Raw genomic sequence first — 21,630 nt, forward strand, 5'->3', positions numbered from 1 at the left:
CTGAAGCAGCAAACAAGCTGATCTTAGCAGCCCTACAGAGAAAGCTGGAGGAGCACAAGGGCCTATAGGCTGACCTAGTCCTAGAGGTCTTATGGGCAAACAAAACCACTGAAAAGGAACCCACTAGTAAAAGCCCTTTCACTCTAACTTATGGGGCTGATGCAGTTGTCCCAGTTGAAGTTCGAATCCCAAGCCCGAGGATACAACACTGCGAAGCACAAGGGAATGAAAAGCGCATGTTGGAAGAGCTAGACTTCCTGCCGGTAGTAAGGCTACAGGCAGCCCTCAAGCTGGCAGCCCGGAAGAGTAGGATCTCCAAAGCTTTCAACTAAAGAGTCAAACACAGGGAACTCCTACCTGGAGATTTGGTCCTCAGAAGAACAGCGGCAGTATGAAGAGGAAACCAGCATGGAAAGCTGTCAGCCAATTGGGAAGGCCCCTTCATCATTCATGAGTAGGTAGGACCTGGTGCATTCCTCCTCGCAGACCAAGAAGGTCAGGTCTTAAGGAATAGTTTCAATGCTGATGTGTTAAAGAAATATTTTGTTTAAAAATGTGAGAAATTAAGACGAATTGGGATAACTGTCTTAATTTTGCAAAGAACTCTGTTTAGTTCATAATTTTTGACTACGGCATCTGAGCCATTTTAATTCAATGAAGTACAAGCCTCTACGTGAGGAGTATATTGCATAAACCTGTTTAAATATATCATGCCTTAGCATCATATACTAACATGCAGAAGTAAATATTAAAAATAAAGAGAGAAAGTAAGCATACAAGTACTGAAGGCAGAAAGCACCCTAGCACGAAGCAGCAAAACACCGATTAAACGGCAATGGAAAACATCCCTCCCTAAAAACTCACCTTACTTGCTCAAAGTAAAACAGGGAACCACATCGGGGACACCTGAGGGGGAGGCCTGACACGTTCAACTTCAGCAGGAGAGGGTAGTGAAAACAAAGACGATGAGCTGCGCAGGCAACACTAAGGTTCTCTTAGTCCCACCCAGCTCACTTCTCTGAGGGGGAGAGGAGGAGGAGATAGATATATAATAAGCACTTACGAAGAGAAGTAAGTGGCACAAAACAACAAGTCGCAACATAAACAAGCCGAGTGACATAAACAAGTCACTGCAAAACAAGCTGAATGACACAGAATGAGCAGTCAAAAAGCTGATTGACATAAGTAAGTCTCAGCAGAGCAGACTAGATAGTGTCTAGACAGGAAACAATCGAATCAACTAGTCAACATGCAAGCAAGTGTTTACAAAATTTAAGTAGAGTACATAATGCACAAGCATCCAATGCAAACAGAGCAGGAAGAGTAAAACTCATCAAAGTTCCTGCTAAACATAGGAGAAAACAACACTAGTAGAAAAGTTCAAAAAGGTAACCCCCTTTTGGCACCGGTTCAAGCCAAACCGGTGCCAAAACCCGGCCCAAAAATGGGCGGGATTACAAAAGTTGGTAAAAGGCACCGGTTCAACTCAAACCGGTGCCAAAAAACTAAAAAGCACCGGTTTGAACCGGTGCCTCAATGAACCGGTGGTTTTTTTTAAACAAAAAAAAAACCGCCCCTTTATTTCATTCATTCCCTCCTTTCTTCCCCCTTCTTTCTTCTTCCTCCTTTCACCTGGCCTTCACTGTTTCATTCGAAAAACCCAAACCACCTTGAACACCACTGCTGCCTCCGTCCCCTCCTTTTCCCTCCACCACTGCTGCCACCTTGAACACCACCAGAAAACCCATAACCTTCTCTGCTGTTCGAATTGAAGAAGCCGCGCCGCAGCCCAGCTGTTCGAATTGAAGAAGCCTCGGTCTGCCGCTGCGCCGCAGCGCTGTTCTCTTCTTCTCTTCTCCTCTTCTCTGCCGTCGCGCCACCTTCGACCCTTCTTTTGCTGCACCACATTCAACCGCCGCGCCGCAGCCCTGCTCTACGTACAGCACCGCCTTCTTTTGCTCTTCTCCTCAAATTCACCTTCTTTTGCTGCACCGCCTCCATCTCCGCGTACAGCAGCACGCCTCCACCTCCATCAACACGTACAGCAGCACGCCTCCACCTCCACCAGCGCGCACAGTCTTCCAACTAATTTAGGGTAAGTTTTTTATTTTTTTGTTAAAAATTGAACAATTATTTTGAAATATGTAATTCTATTATTTTCAATAGCATTTTGAACAATTATTGTTAAGAAAATTAAAGTCAAGGAATGTATATAATTTTACCTAATTTTTTTAATTTTTGCATTGGTTGTTTATTTAGAAATTTTGAATACATATTATACATTAGAGTAATTTTGTATGTTTAGAGTAATTTTGAATACATATTATAGATTAGAGTAATTTTGCATTACCTTGTTCCTTAGTTGAAAAATTTGTATGTTTTAATGGGTTATTTTGAGGTTGATTTAATGATTAATTATGAATATAATAGAGATTAGTAAAAATGTTACTTAATTAGTTGAGTTTTTGTATGTTTTAATGTGTAATTTTAGGTTGTTTTAATGGGTAATTGTGAATATATTAAAGAATTAGTGACCTTGCTTCTAATTAGTTGTGAATAAATTAGAAAATTGTGAATAAATTAGAGAATTGTGATTACATTATAGATTTGTGAATAATTTAGAGAATTGTGATTAAATTAGAGAATTGTGCATAAATTAGAGAAATAGTGATATTGCCACTTAATTAGTTGTGAATAAATTAGAGAATTGTGAATACATTAGAGAATTGTGAATAAATTAGAGAATTGTGAATACATTAGAGATTTGTGAATATATTAGAGAATTAGTGACGTTGCTAATTTTTGTTTTTTTAATATATAGATTCATAAGTGAATTGAAGCAAGAGTTTAATTAGCTTGAGGAATACGTACATATATATTGAGCTCAAGTGGGTATTTGCTATATTGGTATGACTACTAAACTTTACTTAGCTATATTTCTTTCTATTCATCCATTTAATAAAAGTTTATTCATGAAATTGCAACTTGTGTATTGTTTAATTGCAAATAAATACAACAATATATAGAATACTTGAATTGCATCATCATATGCCTAGATACCCGTTCAAGGCTTTCTCATTAGGAGAAAGTCTTGAATAGTCCCCGGTTGGGACTGTTCTTGAATGTGTACTCTCACTTAGGTGGTGAATATATGTTTTCTTTTCGATTTTAAGGAACATCTCGGCTTACCATTTCCTCACTATGTTCTCTGGGTACATATGTGGGTAATTAATTATCTACATCGTGTACTTGGAGAACTAGGGGGAAATGCTGCCGGATTTTCCTTAATATTGGAAATTTGACATACATTCACTAGTGAGAGTAGACATTCAAGGATGGGTTAGGTTGGAGTGATAAGGACCCTTTGGAAACATGCATTTTTTCATTATATGAATGGCATATTCACGTTTTGTACTTGAATTTGATTTACATAAAATATGTAGCACTTACACATTGTAATTATATGGTGCTATATATATGTTTAGAGACAATTTACTAAATGGAGAAGGATCGTGGTTGGATGTATGGTAGACGCGATACATTGGAATTTTGGAATGGGGTTCAAGAGTTTTGCGAGAGGGCTTTAGCTTATCAACGCACACTGGGAGGCAAATGCCTTTATTGTCCTTGTGTTGATTGTAATTGTGTGAATGTGGTCGATAGTGTTGAAATCATTAGAGATCATGTATTATGTCGTGGGTTTAGGCAATTTTACCATGTGTGGATTTGGCACGGAGAAAGTGGAGAGTACAGTGGGGATCTTGATCGGAATGATGTGCGTGTTAGAAGCACTGAGATTCATGTGGACGAGGAATACGAGAATGATGAGTATATTGTTGATGATGGTGAGGATGGAGCCAATGAAGATCAGGCGGATGAGGTCGAGGATGAACAAGTGGATGAGATGTTGCAAGGTGTTGAAGGTGAAGTGTTTGAATTATTATCGGAGGCTTCCAAAAAGCCTTTGTATCCTGGGTGCAAAAAATACTCCAAACTATCGGCCGTGCTAACACTTTTCAACATTAAGTCGAAGCATGGGTGGACGGACATCAGTTTTACTTCTTTGTTGACCGCATTAAGTGATATGTTGCCTGATGGGAATGAAATTCCTAAGTCTTATTATTACGCAAAGAAGCTCATGTGTCCCTTTGGTTTGGAGTATAAGAAGATACATGCATGTCCTAATGACTGTATTTTGTATCGAAATGAGTATGAAAAATTGCAGGAGTGTCCACGATGCAAGCGGTCGCGGTACAAGCGCATGAGTTGCAATCCTGGCACGGAGGGACCTCTTGCTAAGGTGTTGTGGTATCTTCCCATTATTCCAAGGTTTAAGCGTTTGTTCTCAATACCAAAAGACGCTAAAAACTTGAGGTGGCATGCAGAGGGAAGAAAGAAAAACAGAATGCTGAAGCATCCAGCTGACTCTCCACAGTGGAAGAACATTGATTTGAAGTTTGAGGAATTTGGTAATGAAGTCAGAAATTTAAGGCTTGGGTTGTGCACGGACGGGATGAATCCGTTTGGCACTCTTAGTACCCAACACAGCACATGGCCGGTACTTTTAGTGATTTATAATTTGCCTCCTTGGCTGTGCATGAAACGTAAGTATGTAATGCTTTCATTGCTAATAACTGGTCCTAAGCAACCTTGAAACGAAATTGATGTTTACCTTGCGCCGCTTATTGACGACTTGAGAAAGATGTGGGACGAAGGGGTTTCCGTTTTCGATGCTCATCAGAACGAGATGTTCACATTGCGTGCAGCCCTTATGTGGACCATGAATGACTTCCCTGCATATGGAAACTTGTGTGGGTACAAGGTCAAAGGGAAAAAAGCATGCCCCATATGTATTGATGACACATCAAGCGTATACCTGACTCATTCTCACAAAGATGTGTACCTACGGACTCGAAGGTTCCTTAGGCGTGATCACCCGTACCGTAGGCAGAAAAAGGCTTTCGATGGAACCGTAGAAGAGGATACTGCGCCTAGACCATTGACTGGTGCTGAGATTAGTGCTCGGGTGAAAGGGATACAAACAGTGTTTGGAAAATCAGAAAAAACTGTGGTCTCAGCTGCTCTGTTTAAGAAAGAATCAATCTTTTGGAAGCTGCCGTACTGGAGAGAACATGACGTTAGGCATTGTCTTGATGTGATGCATATAGAGAAGAATGTGTGTGATGCTCTTTTGGGGACGCTTATGAATATCCCAGGCAAAACAAAGGACGGAAAAGGTGCACGGTTAGATTTGCAAGAGATGGGGATTCGTCCAGAATTGTGGCCTCAAGAAAAGGTCAGAAAGGGAAAGGAGCCGAGAATAGAAGATGAAAGTGTTTCGAAAAAAGGGAAGGAGAAGAGCAAGGGAAAGGCCAAAGATGCGTCAAAGAAGAAAGTTAAGGGTAAAGGGAAGGATGAAAAGAATTATTTACCCCCGGCTTGCTATACATTGTCAAGGGTAGAGAAACGTATGTTTTGTGCATGTTTGTACGACATTAAGGTTCCATCAGGGTACTCATCTAACATGAAAAGATTTGTAACCTTAAATGGAGAATTGAAAATGACAAGTATGAAATCCCATGATTGTCACATTATGAGGGAAGCGATTACAAGCCTTTGTTCGTTTTTCAATACAATTTGTAGCAAAGTTCTTGATCCTTGTACACTAGATGCTTTGCAAGCTGATGTGGTTGTGACTTTGTGCAAATTTGAAATGTATTTCCCACCCTCATTTTTTGACATAATGGTTCATCTGGTTCTTCATTTGGTGCGTGAGATTAAGTTGTGCGGTCCAGTGTTCATGAGGTGGTGCTACCCTTTTGAAAGACACATGGGTACATTACAAGATAAAGTACGGAACCGAGCTCACCCTGAAGGAAGTATAATTCAAGGGACAGTGGGTGAGGAGATAGGTAACTTTGTGGCGGACTACATAGCCCTTGCTCAACCTATTGGTCTTTCTACTTCTCGACATGAAGGTAGACTTGATGGTCATGGCACAATTGGGTCGAAACGAATGTCACCAGACCGAGATCAGTTCTTACAAGCACACCTTTATGTGTTGCACCATGTTTCAGATGTGCACCCATATTTAGACGAGCACATGGCTTGTTTGCGTTTCGATTTCCATCCAAAGGTGAAAGGGCACTTATGCAGTTGCATAATAAGAAATTTGTTGATTGGTTTCGTGAACGAGTAATGAGTGGATTGAATGATACTAATGTGACCGATACAGTACGGTGGCTTGCGTACGGTCCTAGGGATGATGTCCGTTCATTTGAGGGATATGACATCAATGGGTACACTTTTTGGACCGAGGCTCGTGATTTGAAATCTTCCTCCACCCAAAACAGTGGTGTAACTCTTGTGGCATCGTCAAGGGATTTTGCAAGTTCTAAGGATAAATCACCTGTCGATGCAGAGTTGTCATACTATGGTCGAATTCAAGAAATATGGGAGCTTGATTATTGTGACTTCACGGTTGCTCTTTTCAAGTGTAAGTGGGTTGATAATATCAGGCGAAACGTCAAACATGAGGACTTTACTCTTGTAGATCTTGGCCACTTGAATGATAGTGCGGAACCATTTATCCTTGCATCTCAAGCTAAGCAAGTGTTCTACGTAACTGACCCAATGGATTCAAAATCGCCAAGTTCTAAGTTTTTGGGTCAAATTCATAAAAAAAAGCCATTTTGACCCGAAATGGCTACTCACTTGCCTATTTTCTTCATTTCTCAACTTATAAACTCCTTGCATCTCAAAACAACTCATAATCACATATTTATAAGTGTTTGTCATTTGAAATTACATAAAAATCGCCAAGCTCTAAGTTTTTGGGTCAAATTCATAAAAAAAAGCCATTTTGACCCGAAATGGCTACTCACTTGCCTATTTTCTTCATTTCTCAACTTATAAACTCCTTGCATCTCAAAAAACCTCATAATCACATATTTATAAGTGTTTGTCATTTGAAATTACATAAAAATCACCAAGTTCTAAGTTTTTGGGTCAAATTCATAAAAAAAAGCCATTTTGACCCGAAATGGCTACTCACTTGACTATTTTCTTCATTTCTCAACTTATAAACTCCTTGCATCTCAAAACAACTCATAATCACATATTTATAAGTGTTTGTCATTTGAAATTACATAAAAATCGCCAAGTTCTAAGTTTTTGGGTCAAATTCATAAAAAAAAGCCATTTTGACCCGAAATGGCTACTCACTTGCCTATTTTCTTCATTTCTCAACTTATAAACTCCTTGCATCTCAAAACACCACATAATCACATATTTATAAGTGTTTGTCATTTGAAATTACATAAAAATCGCCAAGTTCTAAGTTTTTGGGTCAAATTCGTCAAAAAAAGCCATTTTGAGCCGAAATGGCTACTCACTTGGCTATTATAAGTGATTGTGAGTTGAAACTTATTATTTCTCAAACTATTTCAGATTTCCAATGGAAGCAAAACTTCAAAGAGAAAGAGGGTGGAGAAGCCTAAAAGAATTGATCAACCTAAGAAGTAGCTTAGTGAACAACAGTCCAAGAGTGAACAAGCGTCGAAGTTGCACTCTTCGAAAGGTTCACCCATGCCACCTACTCCAATTGTTGAAGACATTGTTCTTCAATCTCTCTCTACTGACATGACCTTTCTTCACAACCGTGCTTGTCATTTGGTCGATCCCATGGAAGTTGCACTTTCTAAGGCAATGTTCCACTATGATGAGGATGCAATTGCATGGATCAGCAAAGAAGATGTGAAGGAATTTCTACGTGGTGCAAAGATTAACATTTCCCTCATTCAAACATTCATGAGGTACTTCAATGCCTACATAAAGTTCATACTTTTTTCAAGTTATTCAAATTGATAGTGATTATCCTAAATCTGATAAATTAATCAATGTTCATGCACGCAGAGCACTACAGGAGCACTTAACTGACACTAATTCTCCTTGTAAAGTTGGGTGGTTATGCCCCGAGCAGTTATCCACTACTAAAATCATATGCAACCCCCATGACGTGTTGTACTATGTTGAACAGAGTATAAGGGAATCAACGCGTGCGGGAGACAAGTTCATATTCGCCCTATGTTATAGAGAGTATGACTAACCATGTCAAATTCAATCGATTTGGCCTCATTATATGTTGACTCCTAAAAATTAATTACCTTGTCTATTGTGAACTTATGTAGGGAGCATTGGAGCCTCATGGTGATTTGTAATTCCACTAACACAATTTATCACCTTGATTCAGCTCGATCATCGGAGAAGTGGCTCGTGAAGTCTATATTGCAAAAGTAAATATATATAGCAACCTATAGTGATGATTATTGCTAATAATAACTAATTTAGTAATCATACGACTAATCAAATTTGATTGTATTTTTTATACTACAGTGTTATGAAGAAGCTACATTGTCGTGCTCCAAAGGGTCCAACATGGAAGACACCGTTGGTAATTTACATGATATTATTGTGATTATCTTGAAAATCTATGGTAGTAAATATTTGCTCATTTCCTTTGCATGTTTCACTGATGTGATTTGTTTGTCATATGCTAGTGCGCACAACAAGAGAATGGACTTGATTGTGCTTTGTATATGATGAGATTCATGCTTGACATTGTGACTCATTGTACGGACACTCAACAGCTTGATGAGGTAAGTCCTAAAATTTCATGACATGATATATTGATGTGATTTCACGCCTTAGACACTTAATATTACCCAACAATGGCATGTTATGAGAAACAAAAAAGCTATTTCACAAGAAAGGTAGAAAATGAGCTGAATAGAAGTCATATGGGACATGTTAGGGCCATTTTGTGTTAATATGCTCTTTTGATGTGATTTCTTTCCTTATACACATATAACTAGATAATATTGACATGTTATGAGATAAATAAAGTTCATTTAATAAGAAATGTAGGAAATGGGCAAAGTAAGGTCATATAGGCCATATTCGGGCCATTTTGAGTAAAAAGCGTCGTAAACCTTAATAAAATGCTCTCCTATACAATTTTAGGGCTTACACACATACAACTACCCAACATTGACATGTTATGAGAAAGAAATAGTTCATTTGATAAGTAATGTAGAAAATGGGCTACATAGAAGTCATATCAGCCCTATTTGGGCCATGTTGAGTAAAATGCGTTGTTAAACTTCTTGAAATGCTATATTGATGTGATTTCTAGCCTTAGACACCTAATATTATCCAACAATGACATGTTATGAGAAACAAAAAGGCTATTTCACAAGAAAGGTAGAAAATGGGTTGAATAGAAGTCATATGGGCCATATTAGGGCCATTTTGTGTTAATATGCTCTTTTGATGTGATTTCTTTCCTTATACACCTATAACTAGATAATATTGACATGTTATGAGATAAATAAAGTTCATTTAATAAGAAATGTAGGAAATGGGCAAAGTAAGGTCATATAGGCCATATTCGGGCTATTTTGGGTAAAAACCGTCATAAACCTTAATAAAATGCTCTCCTATACAATTTTAGGGCTTACACAAATACAACTATCCAATATTGAAATGTTATGAGAAAGAAATAGTTCATTTGATAAGTAATGTAGTAAATGGGCTATATAGAAGTCGTATAGGTAATATTTGATTAAATACATATTTTTTGCCTAATTAATTATTTTTAAAATAATGTTTTTGTATTTCAAGTTTTGCAAGGTCCAAAAGGATGGTCCGTTGACAATCAAGGAGCTTAATGAAGTTCGTGACATGTTGGCGTCTTTCATCACCTTCAACATGTAAATGGCATGCATTGTAATTGTAAATTATTTATGTTAACTTTTGAACTATATATAACTTATTATTCATTATATATGTGTACTTACTATTATTTGTATATGTAAGCAACTTTTTTTTTTTTTTTTTTTTTGTATTGCGTTTGGGAATATTTATATCTATATATATATATAATTGAATTCTTGTATCTAATATTATTTTTGTATATAATAATTAATAATATTATTATTAGTTATTATAATAATAAAATTATTAATTATTATATTTAATATAATTGCTGGAATTACAGGGTATTATTATTGCAGGTTTTTTTTAAAAATATTATTGCACGATGGAAAAAAAAAACGAAAAAAAAAAAATATACAAAAGGCACCGGTTAGGCAGGAACCGGTGCCTAAACTATCCACCACCCAAAAAAAAAATGGCGGGAGAGCAGTATTAGGCACCGGTTAACCGGTGCCTATTCCACCCTATGGCACCGGTTTTGAACCGGTGCCAAATAGGGGTTTTTTGGCACCCCTCAAATAGGAAGCGGTTCAAACCGGTGCCTTAGACCGGGTTTGAACCGTTGCCTAATGCGTTTTTTCTACTAGTGCAAGAAAGCAAGAGATCCCTTAGCAACCAAATCAGGAAAACAAGGAGGCCCAACCTACGAGGCTTCACTGAACGCAACAAAGAGGCTGCTGTTCTAAGGTCTAGGTACTACACCTTGGCCCATCAGAAAGTCCAGACAAGCACGTAGACTACGAAATAATCAACAGACAAAATAGCAGAGAAATCACCAAATACATACAATACAAAGCTGAACTCCTGCCCACCAGGGCAGAGTAAACATTCAGCAAGATAATTCATAATGGCTACAAAGCTGAACCCCTGCCCACCAAGGCGGAGTAAACATCTAGCAAGTTAGTTACAATGTATGCAAAACTGAGCCCTCATCCACTTGGACAAGGAAACCCTCAGCAGGTAAAGTTGGAGAAACATAAATTCAAGTTAAGTTGGACAGGCCCAACAACAAAAGACAAAGTATTCCGGGAGGACACAAGAAAACATAATTGTATAGGATAGCTTCCGCCGAACTATCGCCCAGCCCCCAGGGTGCGCACTCACTGCCGAGAAGACAATTAAGGAGGGCTTAGTAGCCCGGTGGAGTTAGCCCGCAAGGCTGACCAGGCTGAACTCTCCATGAAAGAGATAGTACGCCTATAAATAAAGGGTAAAGTACAACGGAAAGCAGGTTAGACACTTAAGTTATTATACTTTCTATATCTCTCTAAGTACACTTTCTCTCTCTAAACACTCTCTAACTTAAGCTTCGGAGGGGGGTTCCTTAAGCCACCTCTGAGGGCAGTTTACGTGTGCTGCCGTGTGTAGGTTTTTGACGGGCCCCAACTCACCCTGCAGAACCCTTGGATCAACACCTGGAACAATTAGCGCTAGAAGGAGGGGAAGGATCATCTAACCTGAGGTTCACCAATTGAGCTAGGGACTAGTTAACAAACCACCATGGCCGGAGAGGAGGCTGTACAAACATCTATACCCAAAACCAACGACACCAACCAAACACCACAAAAAACACCAACAGCAACTGTCGATCTCAAAGGATCCACTGAAAAATCCAAATCGACCATCTTATAGAAATCCAACCCCATCGGATCTGCATCAGCTGCAGTTAAAGCGACGTCGAAACCAGTCGATCTGACGGATCCAATTCTGTTTTCAAATACGGAATGCCGTTAACAAGCGCGAACAATGAGCCCGTTATTTCAGCACCTGTAACCCAGAAACCGCAACCCGTAAACATGTCAGCCATCCTGCAGAACCTCTCTAAGTGCAATATGGAATAGCTGGCAGCAATGACGGCAGTCCTTGCCGATATGGGTAAGGGAGCGAGCCCGTCACCGGCAGTGGCAGCTGCGAGCTCGCAGTAAAGAAGCCAGCGCCCACAACCCTTACCCCTGAGCAGAAGGAGCACGTTTAGCTGAGGAAAAGGGTATTGGAGTTGGAAGCTCGCAATCTGAATCGAGAATGGAGTGTGGAGGAAGTAGCCCAGGCTCAGATCAGCCCGGAGAAGCGAGTTCCCCGCAGCTAGTCGCCAGCCTCAGAGCGGGGACCCAGCCCAGAGAGAGACAAGCGAGCGCGAATCCAGGTTGTTCCAGATGATTCCCCATTTTGCCGCGAGATTCTGGAGGAACCAATGGAGAAAGTAAAAATGCCAAGCTGCAAATACAATGGGACCACAACACCCAAGAGCCACATATTAGCTTTTGAGAACCACATGGTACTATATACCATGACGGACTCAGTTTGGTGTAAAGCGTTCCCACCAACCCTGGAGGGGCTGACAGCGGAGAGGTATGGAGCCATTCCCAAATGTTCCGTATACTCGTATAATCAGCTGAAGAGAATGTTTATGGAGCATTTCATAACCTTGGTAGATCGAACTAAGATGACAACTGAGCTGATGTCGTTAGTTCAGGGGAAGGACGAGCCCCTGAGGGAGTTCATCACCAGATTCAACAAGGAGGCAACAACCATTCCAAATATGAGTCAAGAGGTAGCACTGCTAGCAATGCAGAGCGGCTTGCTACCAGGCTCACCATTCAGAGCGTATATAGGGCGCAAGAGCCTCAAAACACTAGCTGAAGCGCTGGGTAAAGCGCACGAGTTCATTAAGGCAGACGAAACGTACTGAGCAATGCTGAGTGGGAAGGCACCGAGCGACTCAGTTAAGCGGACGGAGGTCAATCGGGCAGAGAATACAGCCGGGGTTGACCAACCGAACAAGGCTGAGCGAAGTCGCAGGGAGGCAGATAGAGTTGTAGGAGTGAGAAGATCAGATCCGAAGAGAGGGGGAAGGCCTGGAAGGTTCGATCAATTTACCCCACTGTAGGGAATAGTTTTAAGCCTTTAAAATCCCACTAGCTTGAACCCCACTGTGATCATACACTAAAGTACGGTGGCGTCCAAAAGGGAAGAAGATAGAGCAAAAGAGTCGCCAACAAGTTTTTAAGGAACTTGTAAACCGTTCACGAGGTGAAGGTTACACCCCTTAACGATCCAAGAGATCGCCAACTCCATAAGGTCATGAACCAAATAAGGGTTCGGGGATGATGGTACAAATCCAACCTAAAAGAGATTGAACCTGCCCTAATAATAGGCCTCTACTTTATTCTGCTCGTATTCATGTGCGCTTTCTGACTAACATACAATCAATAGATTTAACCCTAAACCTGTTTAATCTATGTTGGTTGAACATTAATGCACAAACAAATCTATTATTGGCGATCACTTAATTATAATCACAATTAACCCTAAACAAGATTAATAATAATTTTATTAAGCGTGATTACAAGTACCAAATTCCCTTTAAACATGCAATAAAGGTGATCAAGCAATAAAAATAAATAGCATATCAAGCAACATAATAAATAATCAATATCATGAATAATAATTATAATAATAATAATAATATCATCATAAATTAAATAATTATAAATTATAACAATTATAATCATGTTAAAGCATAGAAAGATCCTAGGCATGATACTAACAAGATTAATAACAAACCCTAGCATGTCACTAAACAATAAAAATCAAATCTTTAGCCCTAACATGATATTAACAATCATAAATATTAGGAAGAATATAGGAAGCATCATACTTTTAATCATACTTGATATTAAAATTACCCTAGACATGATATTAGGAATATCATAAGAACAATCTAAGCATGATTTCTAAATCATAATATTAATTAAACCATTAAAGTACTTACTTGGATGCCTCGTACCTCTTTCTAATAACAAAATACACACGTGAGTAACTTCAAGGAAAATAATAAACAAAGCAATTAAATTAAATATTTGAAAGAGAGATTTGGGACCAAACCCTCTGAAATTAAAACCTTTCTCGTCTAGGGCGAAGGCAACTTCGAATATGGCTAGGTGTTTCAAGATCTAGTGAATGCGGAATTTTGTATTTGAGAAAAGGCTAGTTTAGAAAAGAGAGAGAGAGAGAATAATCAAGAAAATCTTGATGAGAGTTGGTGATTGAAAAAGGGGAGATATGACCTCTATTTATAGGAAAAAAAGAGAGTCGAAGAATTAAGAAAAGAATCCAAATTCGAATCGAAATAAAACTCGTAGACAGTTGTTTTTGCGGATTTTGTTTTTATCATATCTTTTGATCCAGGAATCGGAATAAGATGAATAAGATTTCGTTGGAAAGATCTTGAAGTCTACTTTCTAACCCGATTGGAATCAGATCAAAATATATTGTAAAATAAAAGATATGAACGAAATAGTGAGACGGTGTCAGTTTTGGATAGAGTTTGATATCTTATTCATATCTTTTTCGTTATAGCTCGGAATTATTATTATAATATATCATTGGAAAGATAATTTCAAGATCTATCCAACCATATAAAATTTGGATATAAAATATAAGGCATGAAAATATTATCTGACTGTCTTTGAACATGTTTAAATCCGAATAGAATTAGGACTTTAAAAAAGGAAAGTTTTATAAAAAAGGAAAGTTTATATTTAAATCAAATTCCTTAATCTTATCTTTTCAAAAAAGGATAATTAAGATATTTTAGAAACTTATAGAAGATTCTAATCAATCCTAATTAGTTTAGGAATAGGATTAAACCTTTGGACCCTCCTCATGATCATTGGGTCGTAGGCAAAATCCGGTTTGGGCCCAGTTTAGTATTTTGGCCATAACTTCCTCATTATTCATCGGAATTGGGCTTATAATATATCGTTGGAAAGGTCTTTGCAAGCCCCATTCAACTACACCATTATTGGACCCTTATCATGGACCAAACTAAACTGGAATGGACGTTTTCATAAAATAGAGTGGGTTTTCAAAAACAGAAAGAAAGAATTTTAACAAAAACTAACCGCAACACTAGACTTTTCACACTTTCACCTCATTCGATTATGGTTCGACGTGAAAGGATTCATCACTGGGTTTGGTTTTGGGGAGACACAAATGGGTGTCTATAGAAGCCCCCACTTTGACTGCGTTTGGAGAAACGCATGTTTCTAAAACAAAAGTCAAAGTATCGATAGGGACGGAGAATGATTCAGAACGTTCTGTGATCCTAAATCACTCTTGTAACGCCGATACCTGCAAAACTAGCATTAGTTAAATAGATAAAAGAGTTAAGAAACGCGTATCTTGCACCGTCGAGCACACGTCTGTGGAAGTAACCGATTGCTTTGATGACCTCCTGCAAGCTAGAGAATGCCATCCCGCTTGAAAACCGCTACGCCTTGTAACTGCTTCCAAATTAGAAGATTGCTTCGCCTGAAACGATCCTCTCTGCTGTGATAATATTCCACGTCCAAGGGAATACCATCGAAGATTATTTCTCTCGAAACAATCCTCATCCGCATTGATAATATTCCGCGTCCAAGGGAATACTATCGAAGATTGCTTCTCTTGAAACAATCCTCAGTTGTTTGTGACAACTCTCCATAATCCAGGGAACGCCACCTTGCTGTTTCGATGTTCACTCGTCTCTGAACAAAGAGCTTCTTTTTGATATGTTCACGCGTCTCTGAACAAAGAGCTTCTTTTTGATATGTTCAATTTCCGCTGTGATAGTCTTCGAAAAGATCACTGCTTTTTAATCCTTAATACTGCCATGCCAGTACGTCGGCGCTTTGCTGCTTGTGAACCAGTATGTCGGTGCTTTTGCTGTGATGACAATCCTCTTTTCTTTGGGAATAGTTGCCAACACAACTCTTGTATGATGTATGAAAATCCGATTTAGGGAAAGTTTTCAATGCCACGTAACAATCCATCCTTGGAAATGTTGCCACGATGAAGCGACAATCCGTACCTCGGAAAATTTGTCAAAATCCAATTTTTGGGAAAAGTTGCTAATGCTTCGTAACAATCTTTCATAAGAACTTTGCTATGATCGACAATCCACATCTTGGAATATAACTCTTGAAAGCAATCCACCTTGGAAATTTTCCAACACTATGCGACAATCCTTTTGGGGAAATATTGCCACTATTGACAATCCGCGTCTTGGAACATTTGCAAAAAAGAGTCGACCGACAATCCACTTCGGGGAAATTTGCCACTTACTGAAATGAATGACAATCCACGTTGAGGAACTTTGCCGAAATTTATGATGAGTAGAGACCTACAACAATCCTTTGGGAAATTTTGCTATAGGGAACTGGGTGTATGACAATCCAATCTGGAAAACTTGTCAGCGATCCGATGAATGTATGACAATCCGAACTTGGAAAAACTTGCCAAACAAAGAAGGAGCATGACAATCCACGCTTGGAAACTTTGCCAGAGATGACATTCCAATCTTGGAACAATTGTCGTTAAAGAAGATGCACGACAATCCATTTTTGGAAAAATTGTCAGTAGGGGATGACAATCCAATTTTGGGAAAACTTTGTCGTTTAATAAGAATGCGCGACAATCCATATTTGGAAATATTGTCGTTTAAGTGCTTGCTTTTGAACCGATTGTAATGAGCCAGTGTTTTAGGCGCTTAAGCTAAGTGAGACGATCTTTCGTCAGGTCGATCACTTATTGCAATTGTAATCTAACCGACTACTTAATCATGTCAAATTGCTTATAGGGGCTAACTGGCGTACCAAGGAACCCGAAATTGCTGCATGAAGTCGAAATCACCTTTTTGAGAGGCTTCGAGCTCTATCGTTGCTGAAATATCTCTGGTGCCAAGAATTGGAGTAGGGTCTTCCCTATTCTGCTGCACCTGTATTTATTTTGACTATAGAACTTTGCCAATCTTTTTAATTATATTAGGGTTGACCTAAGGCTTAATGTTGCTTGCCTCATCGACTTGACACGACTCAAGGTATAAACTTGACTCGATATGATTGACTGACTCGAGGTTGACTCGACTCGAAGTGTAATGACACATGTGTTAGACTCAAATCAAAATGATATGACACGACATGACTCAATGTGTACATGACTCGTGTGTGCATTGTAATGTGATCGTACGACTCGAAAAAAGCAAAAAAGCAAAAATTTTCCGTCAATTGTGGAGGGTACCGACTTTCTCCCGAAAAAGAAAGACGTGAAAAAGAAAAATCAAAAGTTTGAAGATGCATGTTGAATGAGCTTAGTCAAATGTTGTTTGATACTATCTCTCAAGGTTCAAGGATTAATTCATCCTAGGCTATCTCAACTGTTGACTCCATGATGAAAGCATTTGGGTAACTTAGGCACGGAGGCTAAGCACTTCATACTTCGTGATGCAATGACAATTATGAGTGATTTTGACGAAGCATGCTTCAGCGTTGTGATTTCATGACAAAGGGTTCCTAAGGGAAATATATTTGGTCATGTATCTGTGCAGTGTGTGAAAGTGACACTAAAGCTAGGCCACAAGAGCTAAATCTGTGGAAAAATATATGATTGAAAAGAGTCAAATGGTGGTGACTCTTAGGCTAGGTAAGCTAATAATATAGGGATCAAGCCCCCAAGTCTAGCTCTAAATGAATAGGGATGAGCACAGGGGATCCCTTGATATGATCATGGTATAAGTGTGTGAATGTGAATATGAATGCATGTTTATTACGGCCGCACCTCGATGTGAGGTTGCCTACGTATCCGTTAGGAATCAGGCTAAACGTAGCTCTAGCCAAACCTCGCACAAGTGTGTATACCTCAAAAAGGTCTTTTTAAGGGTTGTAACATGGTTAGGCTAAAGGTTGGAAGAAGAAGGGGATAAAGGCTCAAGACCCTAGATAAGCCCCTAAGGTGTGCAACCTTGCTTCTGAATCTTTGTATTTTCATGCTTGAATTTCTACTCTTTTTTTTTATCTCTTTCTTTTGCTTTAGCATTTTTTTTATTTTAATAAGTGTGAGCAATCTCGATCATGCGGTCTATCACTCACTTGGCATTCATGTTTCTCAGGCACGATACCGAGTACTCGATAAGAGACGCAATCTGAGACGTGTTCTTATCAAAGATATTTTCACAACATAGACATTGGTACACTTGCCCTTTTGTACACTTTTATTTATTTTTGCTTTTGCTTATTTTTGCTATTTTTTGAATTACTCAAGCTTTTTATGAAATTGAAAATTGCATAAGTTGCACACCATCCCATCCCAAGGTTAGATAGATGTAGGTTGAAAAAAGAAGGGTCTATCGTTAGACGAGGCTCAAAGTGGTTTACGAAGAAAGGATTGTATAATTAAAGGGCGAAAGGAGATATGATGTGGCTACAAGGGGTGCCTCAAATCATTAGTATACCTTGTGCTTAATTCGACATGGTTTTTTTTTTTTTTTTTTTTTTTTTTTTTTTCTTTTTTTTAATGCAATGTAATGAAATGATCATATATAAGGAAATAAATGCTCATTTTATTAAAAAGGGAAAAGAAAAGAAAAATTACAAAAATAATCTAAAGGAAAAGAAAAGGTGCCTATTCTAGACTTATTGGGGAAAGAAAAGATGAAAAAGAAATAGAAAAAGAGGTCATGAAATCTTTTCGTTGAAGCTCGCCTCTTGTCTTGTGTTGTTTCATCATTACCCTCATTTTTTGTTTGTCAATCATATGACTCAAACTCGATTCAACACACATGGATGGAGAAGGTGAAGAAAGATGGAAGAATGTGAAGAAGATTTAGGTGGAGGGATGAGAAGAATTAACGTGATCAAGCAATAATAATAAATAGCATATCAAGCAACATAATAAATAATCAATATCATGAATAATAATTATAATAATAATAATAATAATAATATCATCATAAATTAAATAATTATAAATTATAACAATTATAATCATGTTAAAGCATAGCAAGATCCTAGGCATGATACTAACAAGATTAATAACAAACCCTAGCATGTCACTAAACAATAAAAATCAAATCCTTAGCCCTAACATGATACTAACAATCATAAATATTAGGAAGAATATAGGAAGCATCATACTTTTAATCATACTTGATATTAAAATTACCCTAGACATGATATTAGGAATATCATAATAACAATCTAAGCATGATTTCTAAATCATAATATCAATTAAATCATTAAAGTACTTAATTGGATGCCTCGTACCTCTTTCTAATAACAAAATACACACGTTAGTAACTTCAAGGAAAATAAAAAACAAAGCAATTAAATTAAATAATTGAAAGAGAGATTTGGGACCAAACCCTCAGAAATTAAAACCTTTCACGTCTAGGGCGAAGGCAACTTCGAATATTGCTAGGTGTTTCAAGATCTAGTGAATGCGGAATTTTGTATTTGAGAAAAGGCTAGTTTAGAAAAGAGAGAGAGAATAATCAAGAAAATCTTGATGAGAGTTGGTGATTGAAAAAGGGGAGATATGACCTCTATTTATAGGAAAAAAAGAGAGTCGAAGAATTAAGAAAAGAATCCAAATTCGAATCGAAATAAAACTCGTAGATAACAGTTTTTGCGGATTTTGTTTTTATCATATCTTTTGATCCAGGAATCGGAATAAGATGAATAAGATTTCGTTGGAAAGATCTTGAAGTCTACTTTCTAACCCAATTAGAATCAGATTAAAATATGTTGTAGAATAAAAGATATGAACGAAATAGTGAGACGGTGTCAGTTTTGGATAGAGTTTGATATCTTATTCATATTTTTTCCGTTATAGCTCAGAATTATTATTATAATATATCATTGGAAAGATAATTTCAAGATCTATCCAACCTATAAAATTTGGATATAAAATATGAGGCACGAAAATAATATCTGGCTGTCTTTGAACATGTTTAAATCCGAATAGAATTAGGACTTTAAAAAAGGAAAGTTTTATAAAAAAGGAAAGTTTATATTTAAATCAAATTCCTTAATCTTATCTTTTCAAAAAAGGATAATTAAGATATTTTAGAAACTTATAGAAGATTCTAATCAATCCTAATTAGTTTAGGAATAGGATTAAACCTTTGGACCCTCCTCATGATCATTGGGTCGTAGGCAAAATCCGGTTTGGGCCCAGTTTAGTATTTTGGCCATAACTTCCTCATTATTCATCGGAATTAGGCTTATAATATATCGTTGGAAAGGTCTTTACAAGCCCCATCCAACTACACCATTATTGGACCCTTATCAAGGACCAAACTAAACTGGCATGGACGTTTTCATAAAATAGAGTGGGTTTTTGAAAACAGAAAGAAAGAATTTTAACAAAAACTAACCGCAACACTAGACTTTTCACACTTTCACCTCATTCGATTATGGTTCGACGTGAAAGGCTTCATCACTGGGTTTGGTTTTGGGGAGACACAAATGGGTGTCTACAGCCACTAACCCACTCGAGGTCTCACATCTTCAGTGTGAACAAAGCTGATGATAAGTGGTAGAGACCTCCGAGAATGGTTAATAGGAGTCGTGATCCCAGCAAGTGGTGTGACTTCCACAAGGACCATGGCCATACCACTGACGAATGCACGCATCTGAAGGATAACATTCAGGACCTGGTCAGGGCGGGGTACCTGAATCAGTTTAAGCAGCACGCTGACCATCCTAGAAGAAGGGACGAGGATAGAGTAGGCCTTGACCGCAGAGGAGGTCACAGGGGTCCCGCTGAGGACAGAGACAGAGATAGTAAGCCAGAGGGCAGAGTATACATAATCAGTGGAGGACCAGTGCACAGGGGAACAGTGAACAAAGCACGTGCAGATCTGCGGGCAATGATAAATCAGATAAACTACAATGAGAAGCGCAAATGGCCACCACTTTCCCCGCAGCCGCGAGCCACATTTGATGAGTATGACTAGAAAGGCATAATCTACCCTCACGATGACCCACTGGTGGGGAAAATGAGGATAGCGAACTGGGAAGTGGACATAATATTGATAGATGGAGGTAGCTCAGCCAACATCATATACATCAGCTCGTTCAACGAGCTGAAGTTGGATAAGAAAGACATGAAACGGGTGGGTTATGAAGTCACCGGGTTTAATGGACCAGGGCTAACTCTTGAAGGTATAATTGAGCTCTCGGTTCGAGTAGGAGAAAGGTCAAAAAGGCGTGATGTTCGAGCAGAGTTCCTTGTGATAAACTCTCCTTCGCCCTATAACGTGATCATGGGAAGGCCGCTCATCCACAAGATAAGCGGAGCGGTATCCACCTACCACCTCGCCATGGCTTACACAACTAATGAGGGGCGGTCAGCAAAGCTTAGGGGAAGCCAGAAGACAGCCCAGCAATGTTACATAACTTCCCTAAAGTAGCCTGCAAAGACCAGGCAGCAGCCAATCTTAGAACGAGGGTCCACCGAGTAGACTTAGAGGAAGTAAAGAAAAAGGAAGCGTGAGGAATATCACAGGGAGAAGGATAAACAAAAGTTAGCAATGGAAAACTTTGAGCCTGCGAAAGAGGAGATGGCTAGACCACTTCCAAGTGGGGAGCATGTCACAGTTGAGCTCACAGAAGGCGATCCTTCGAGAACAGTAAAAATCGGGAAAGATATCGATCCTGGAGTAGGGGTACACCTCATAGAGCTACTAAGAAAGAACAAGGATATTTTCGCATTTTTAGCAGATGAGATGCCTGGAATTTACCCTGCAGTCATGGTCCACAAGCTAAATGTGAAGGAGGATATTAAGCTAGTTAGGTAGAAAAAGCGAAGCTTCTCCACGGAGAAAAATCAGGCAATTCAGGAGGAAGTGGAGAAACTCTTGGAAGCAGGGTTCATCGAACCTTGTGATTACCCAGAGTGGTTAGCCAACATGGTCATGGTAAAGAAGGCAAATGGCCAGCGGGGAATGTGTGTTGATTTCACGGATCTCAATAAGGCATGCCCAAAAGACTGTTACCCACTGCTGATGAGTGTCATTTATGGCACTCATTTGGCTTC

At 38.7% G+C, this 21,630-nt stretch overlaps 1 protein-coding gene across 1 annotated transcript; it reads left to right on the forward strand.

Annotated features, from left to right (window-relative positions):
• The first annotated feature begins 20,590 nt into the window (after nucleotides 1-20,590).
• LOC145636702 (uncharacterized) lies at nucleotides 20,591-21,004 on the forward strand. The gene has a single exon (XM_081688264.1). The coding sequence runs from the start codon at nucleotides 20,591-20,593 to the stop codon at nucleotides 21,002-21,004; it is 414 nt and encodes a 137-aa protein (XP_081544390.1).
• Nucleotides 21,005-21,630: the final 626 nt, after the last annotated feature.

Source organism: Chenopodium album, chromosome 6, assembly GCF_948465745.1.
Source record: "Chenopodium album chromosome 6, dcCheAlbu1.1, whole genome shotgun sequence".
Taxonomy (NCBI): domain Eukaryota; kingdom Viridiplantae; phylum Streptophyta; class Magnoliopsida; order Caryophyllales; family Amaranthaceae; genus Chenopodium; species Chenopodium album.

Bases quoted from the DNA above. Each gene is read 5' to 3' on its own strand.
- LOC145636702 (XM_081688264.1), top strand. From the start codon at position 20,591: ATGAGGATAGCGAACTGGGAAGTGGACATAATATTGATAGATGGAGGT.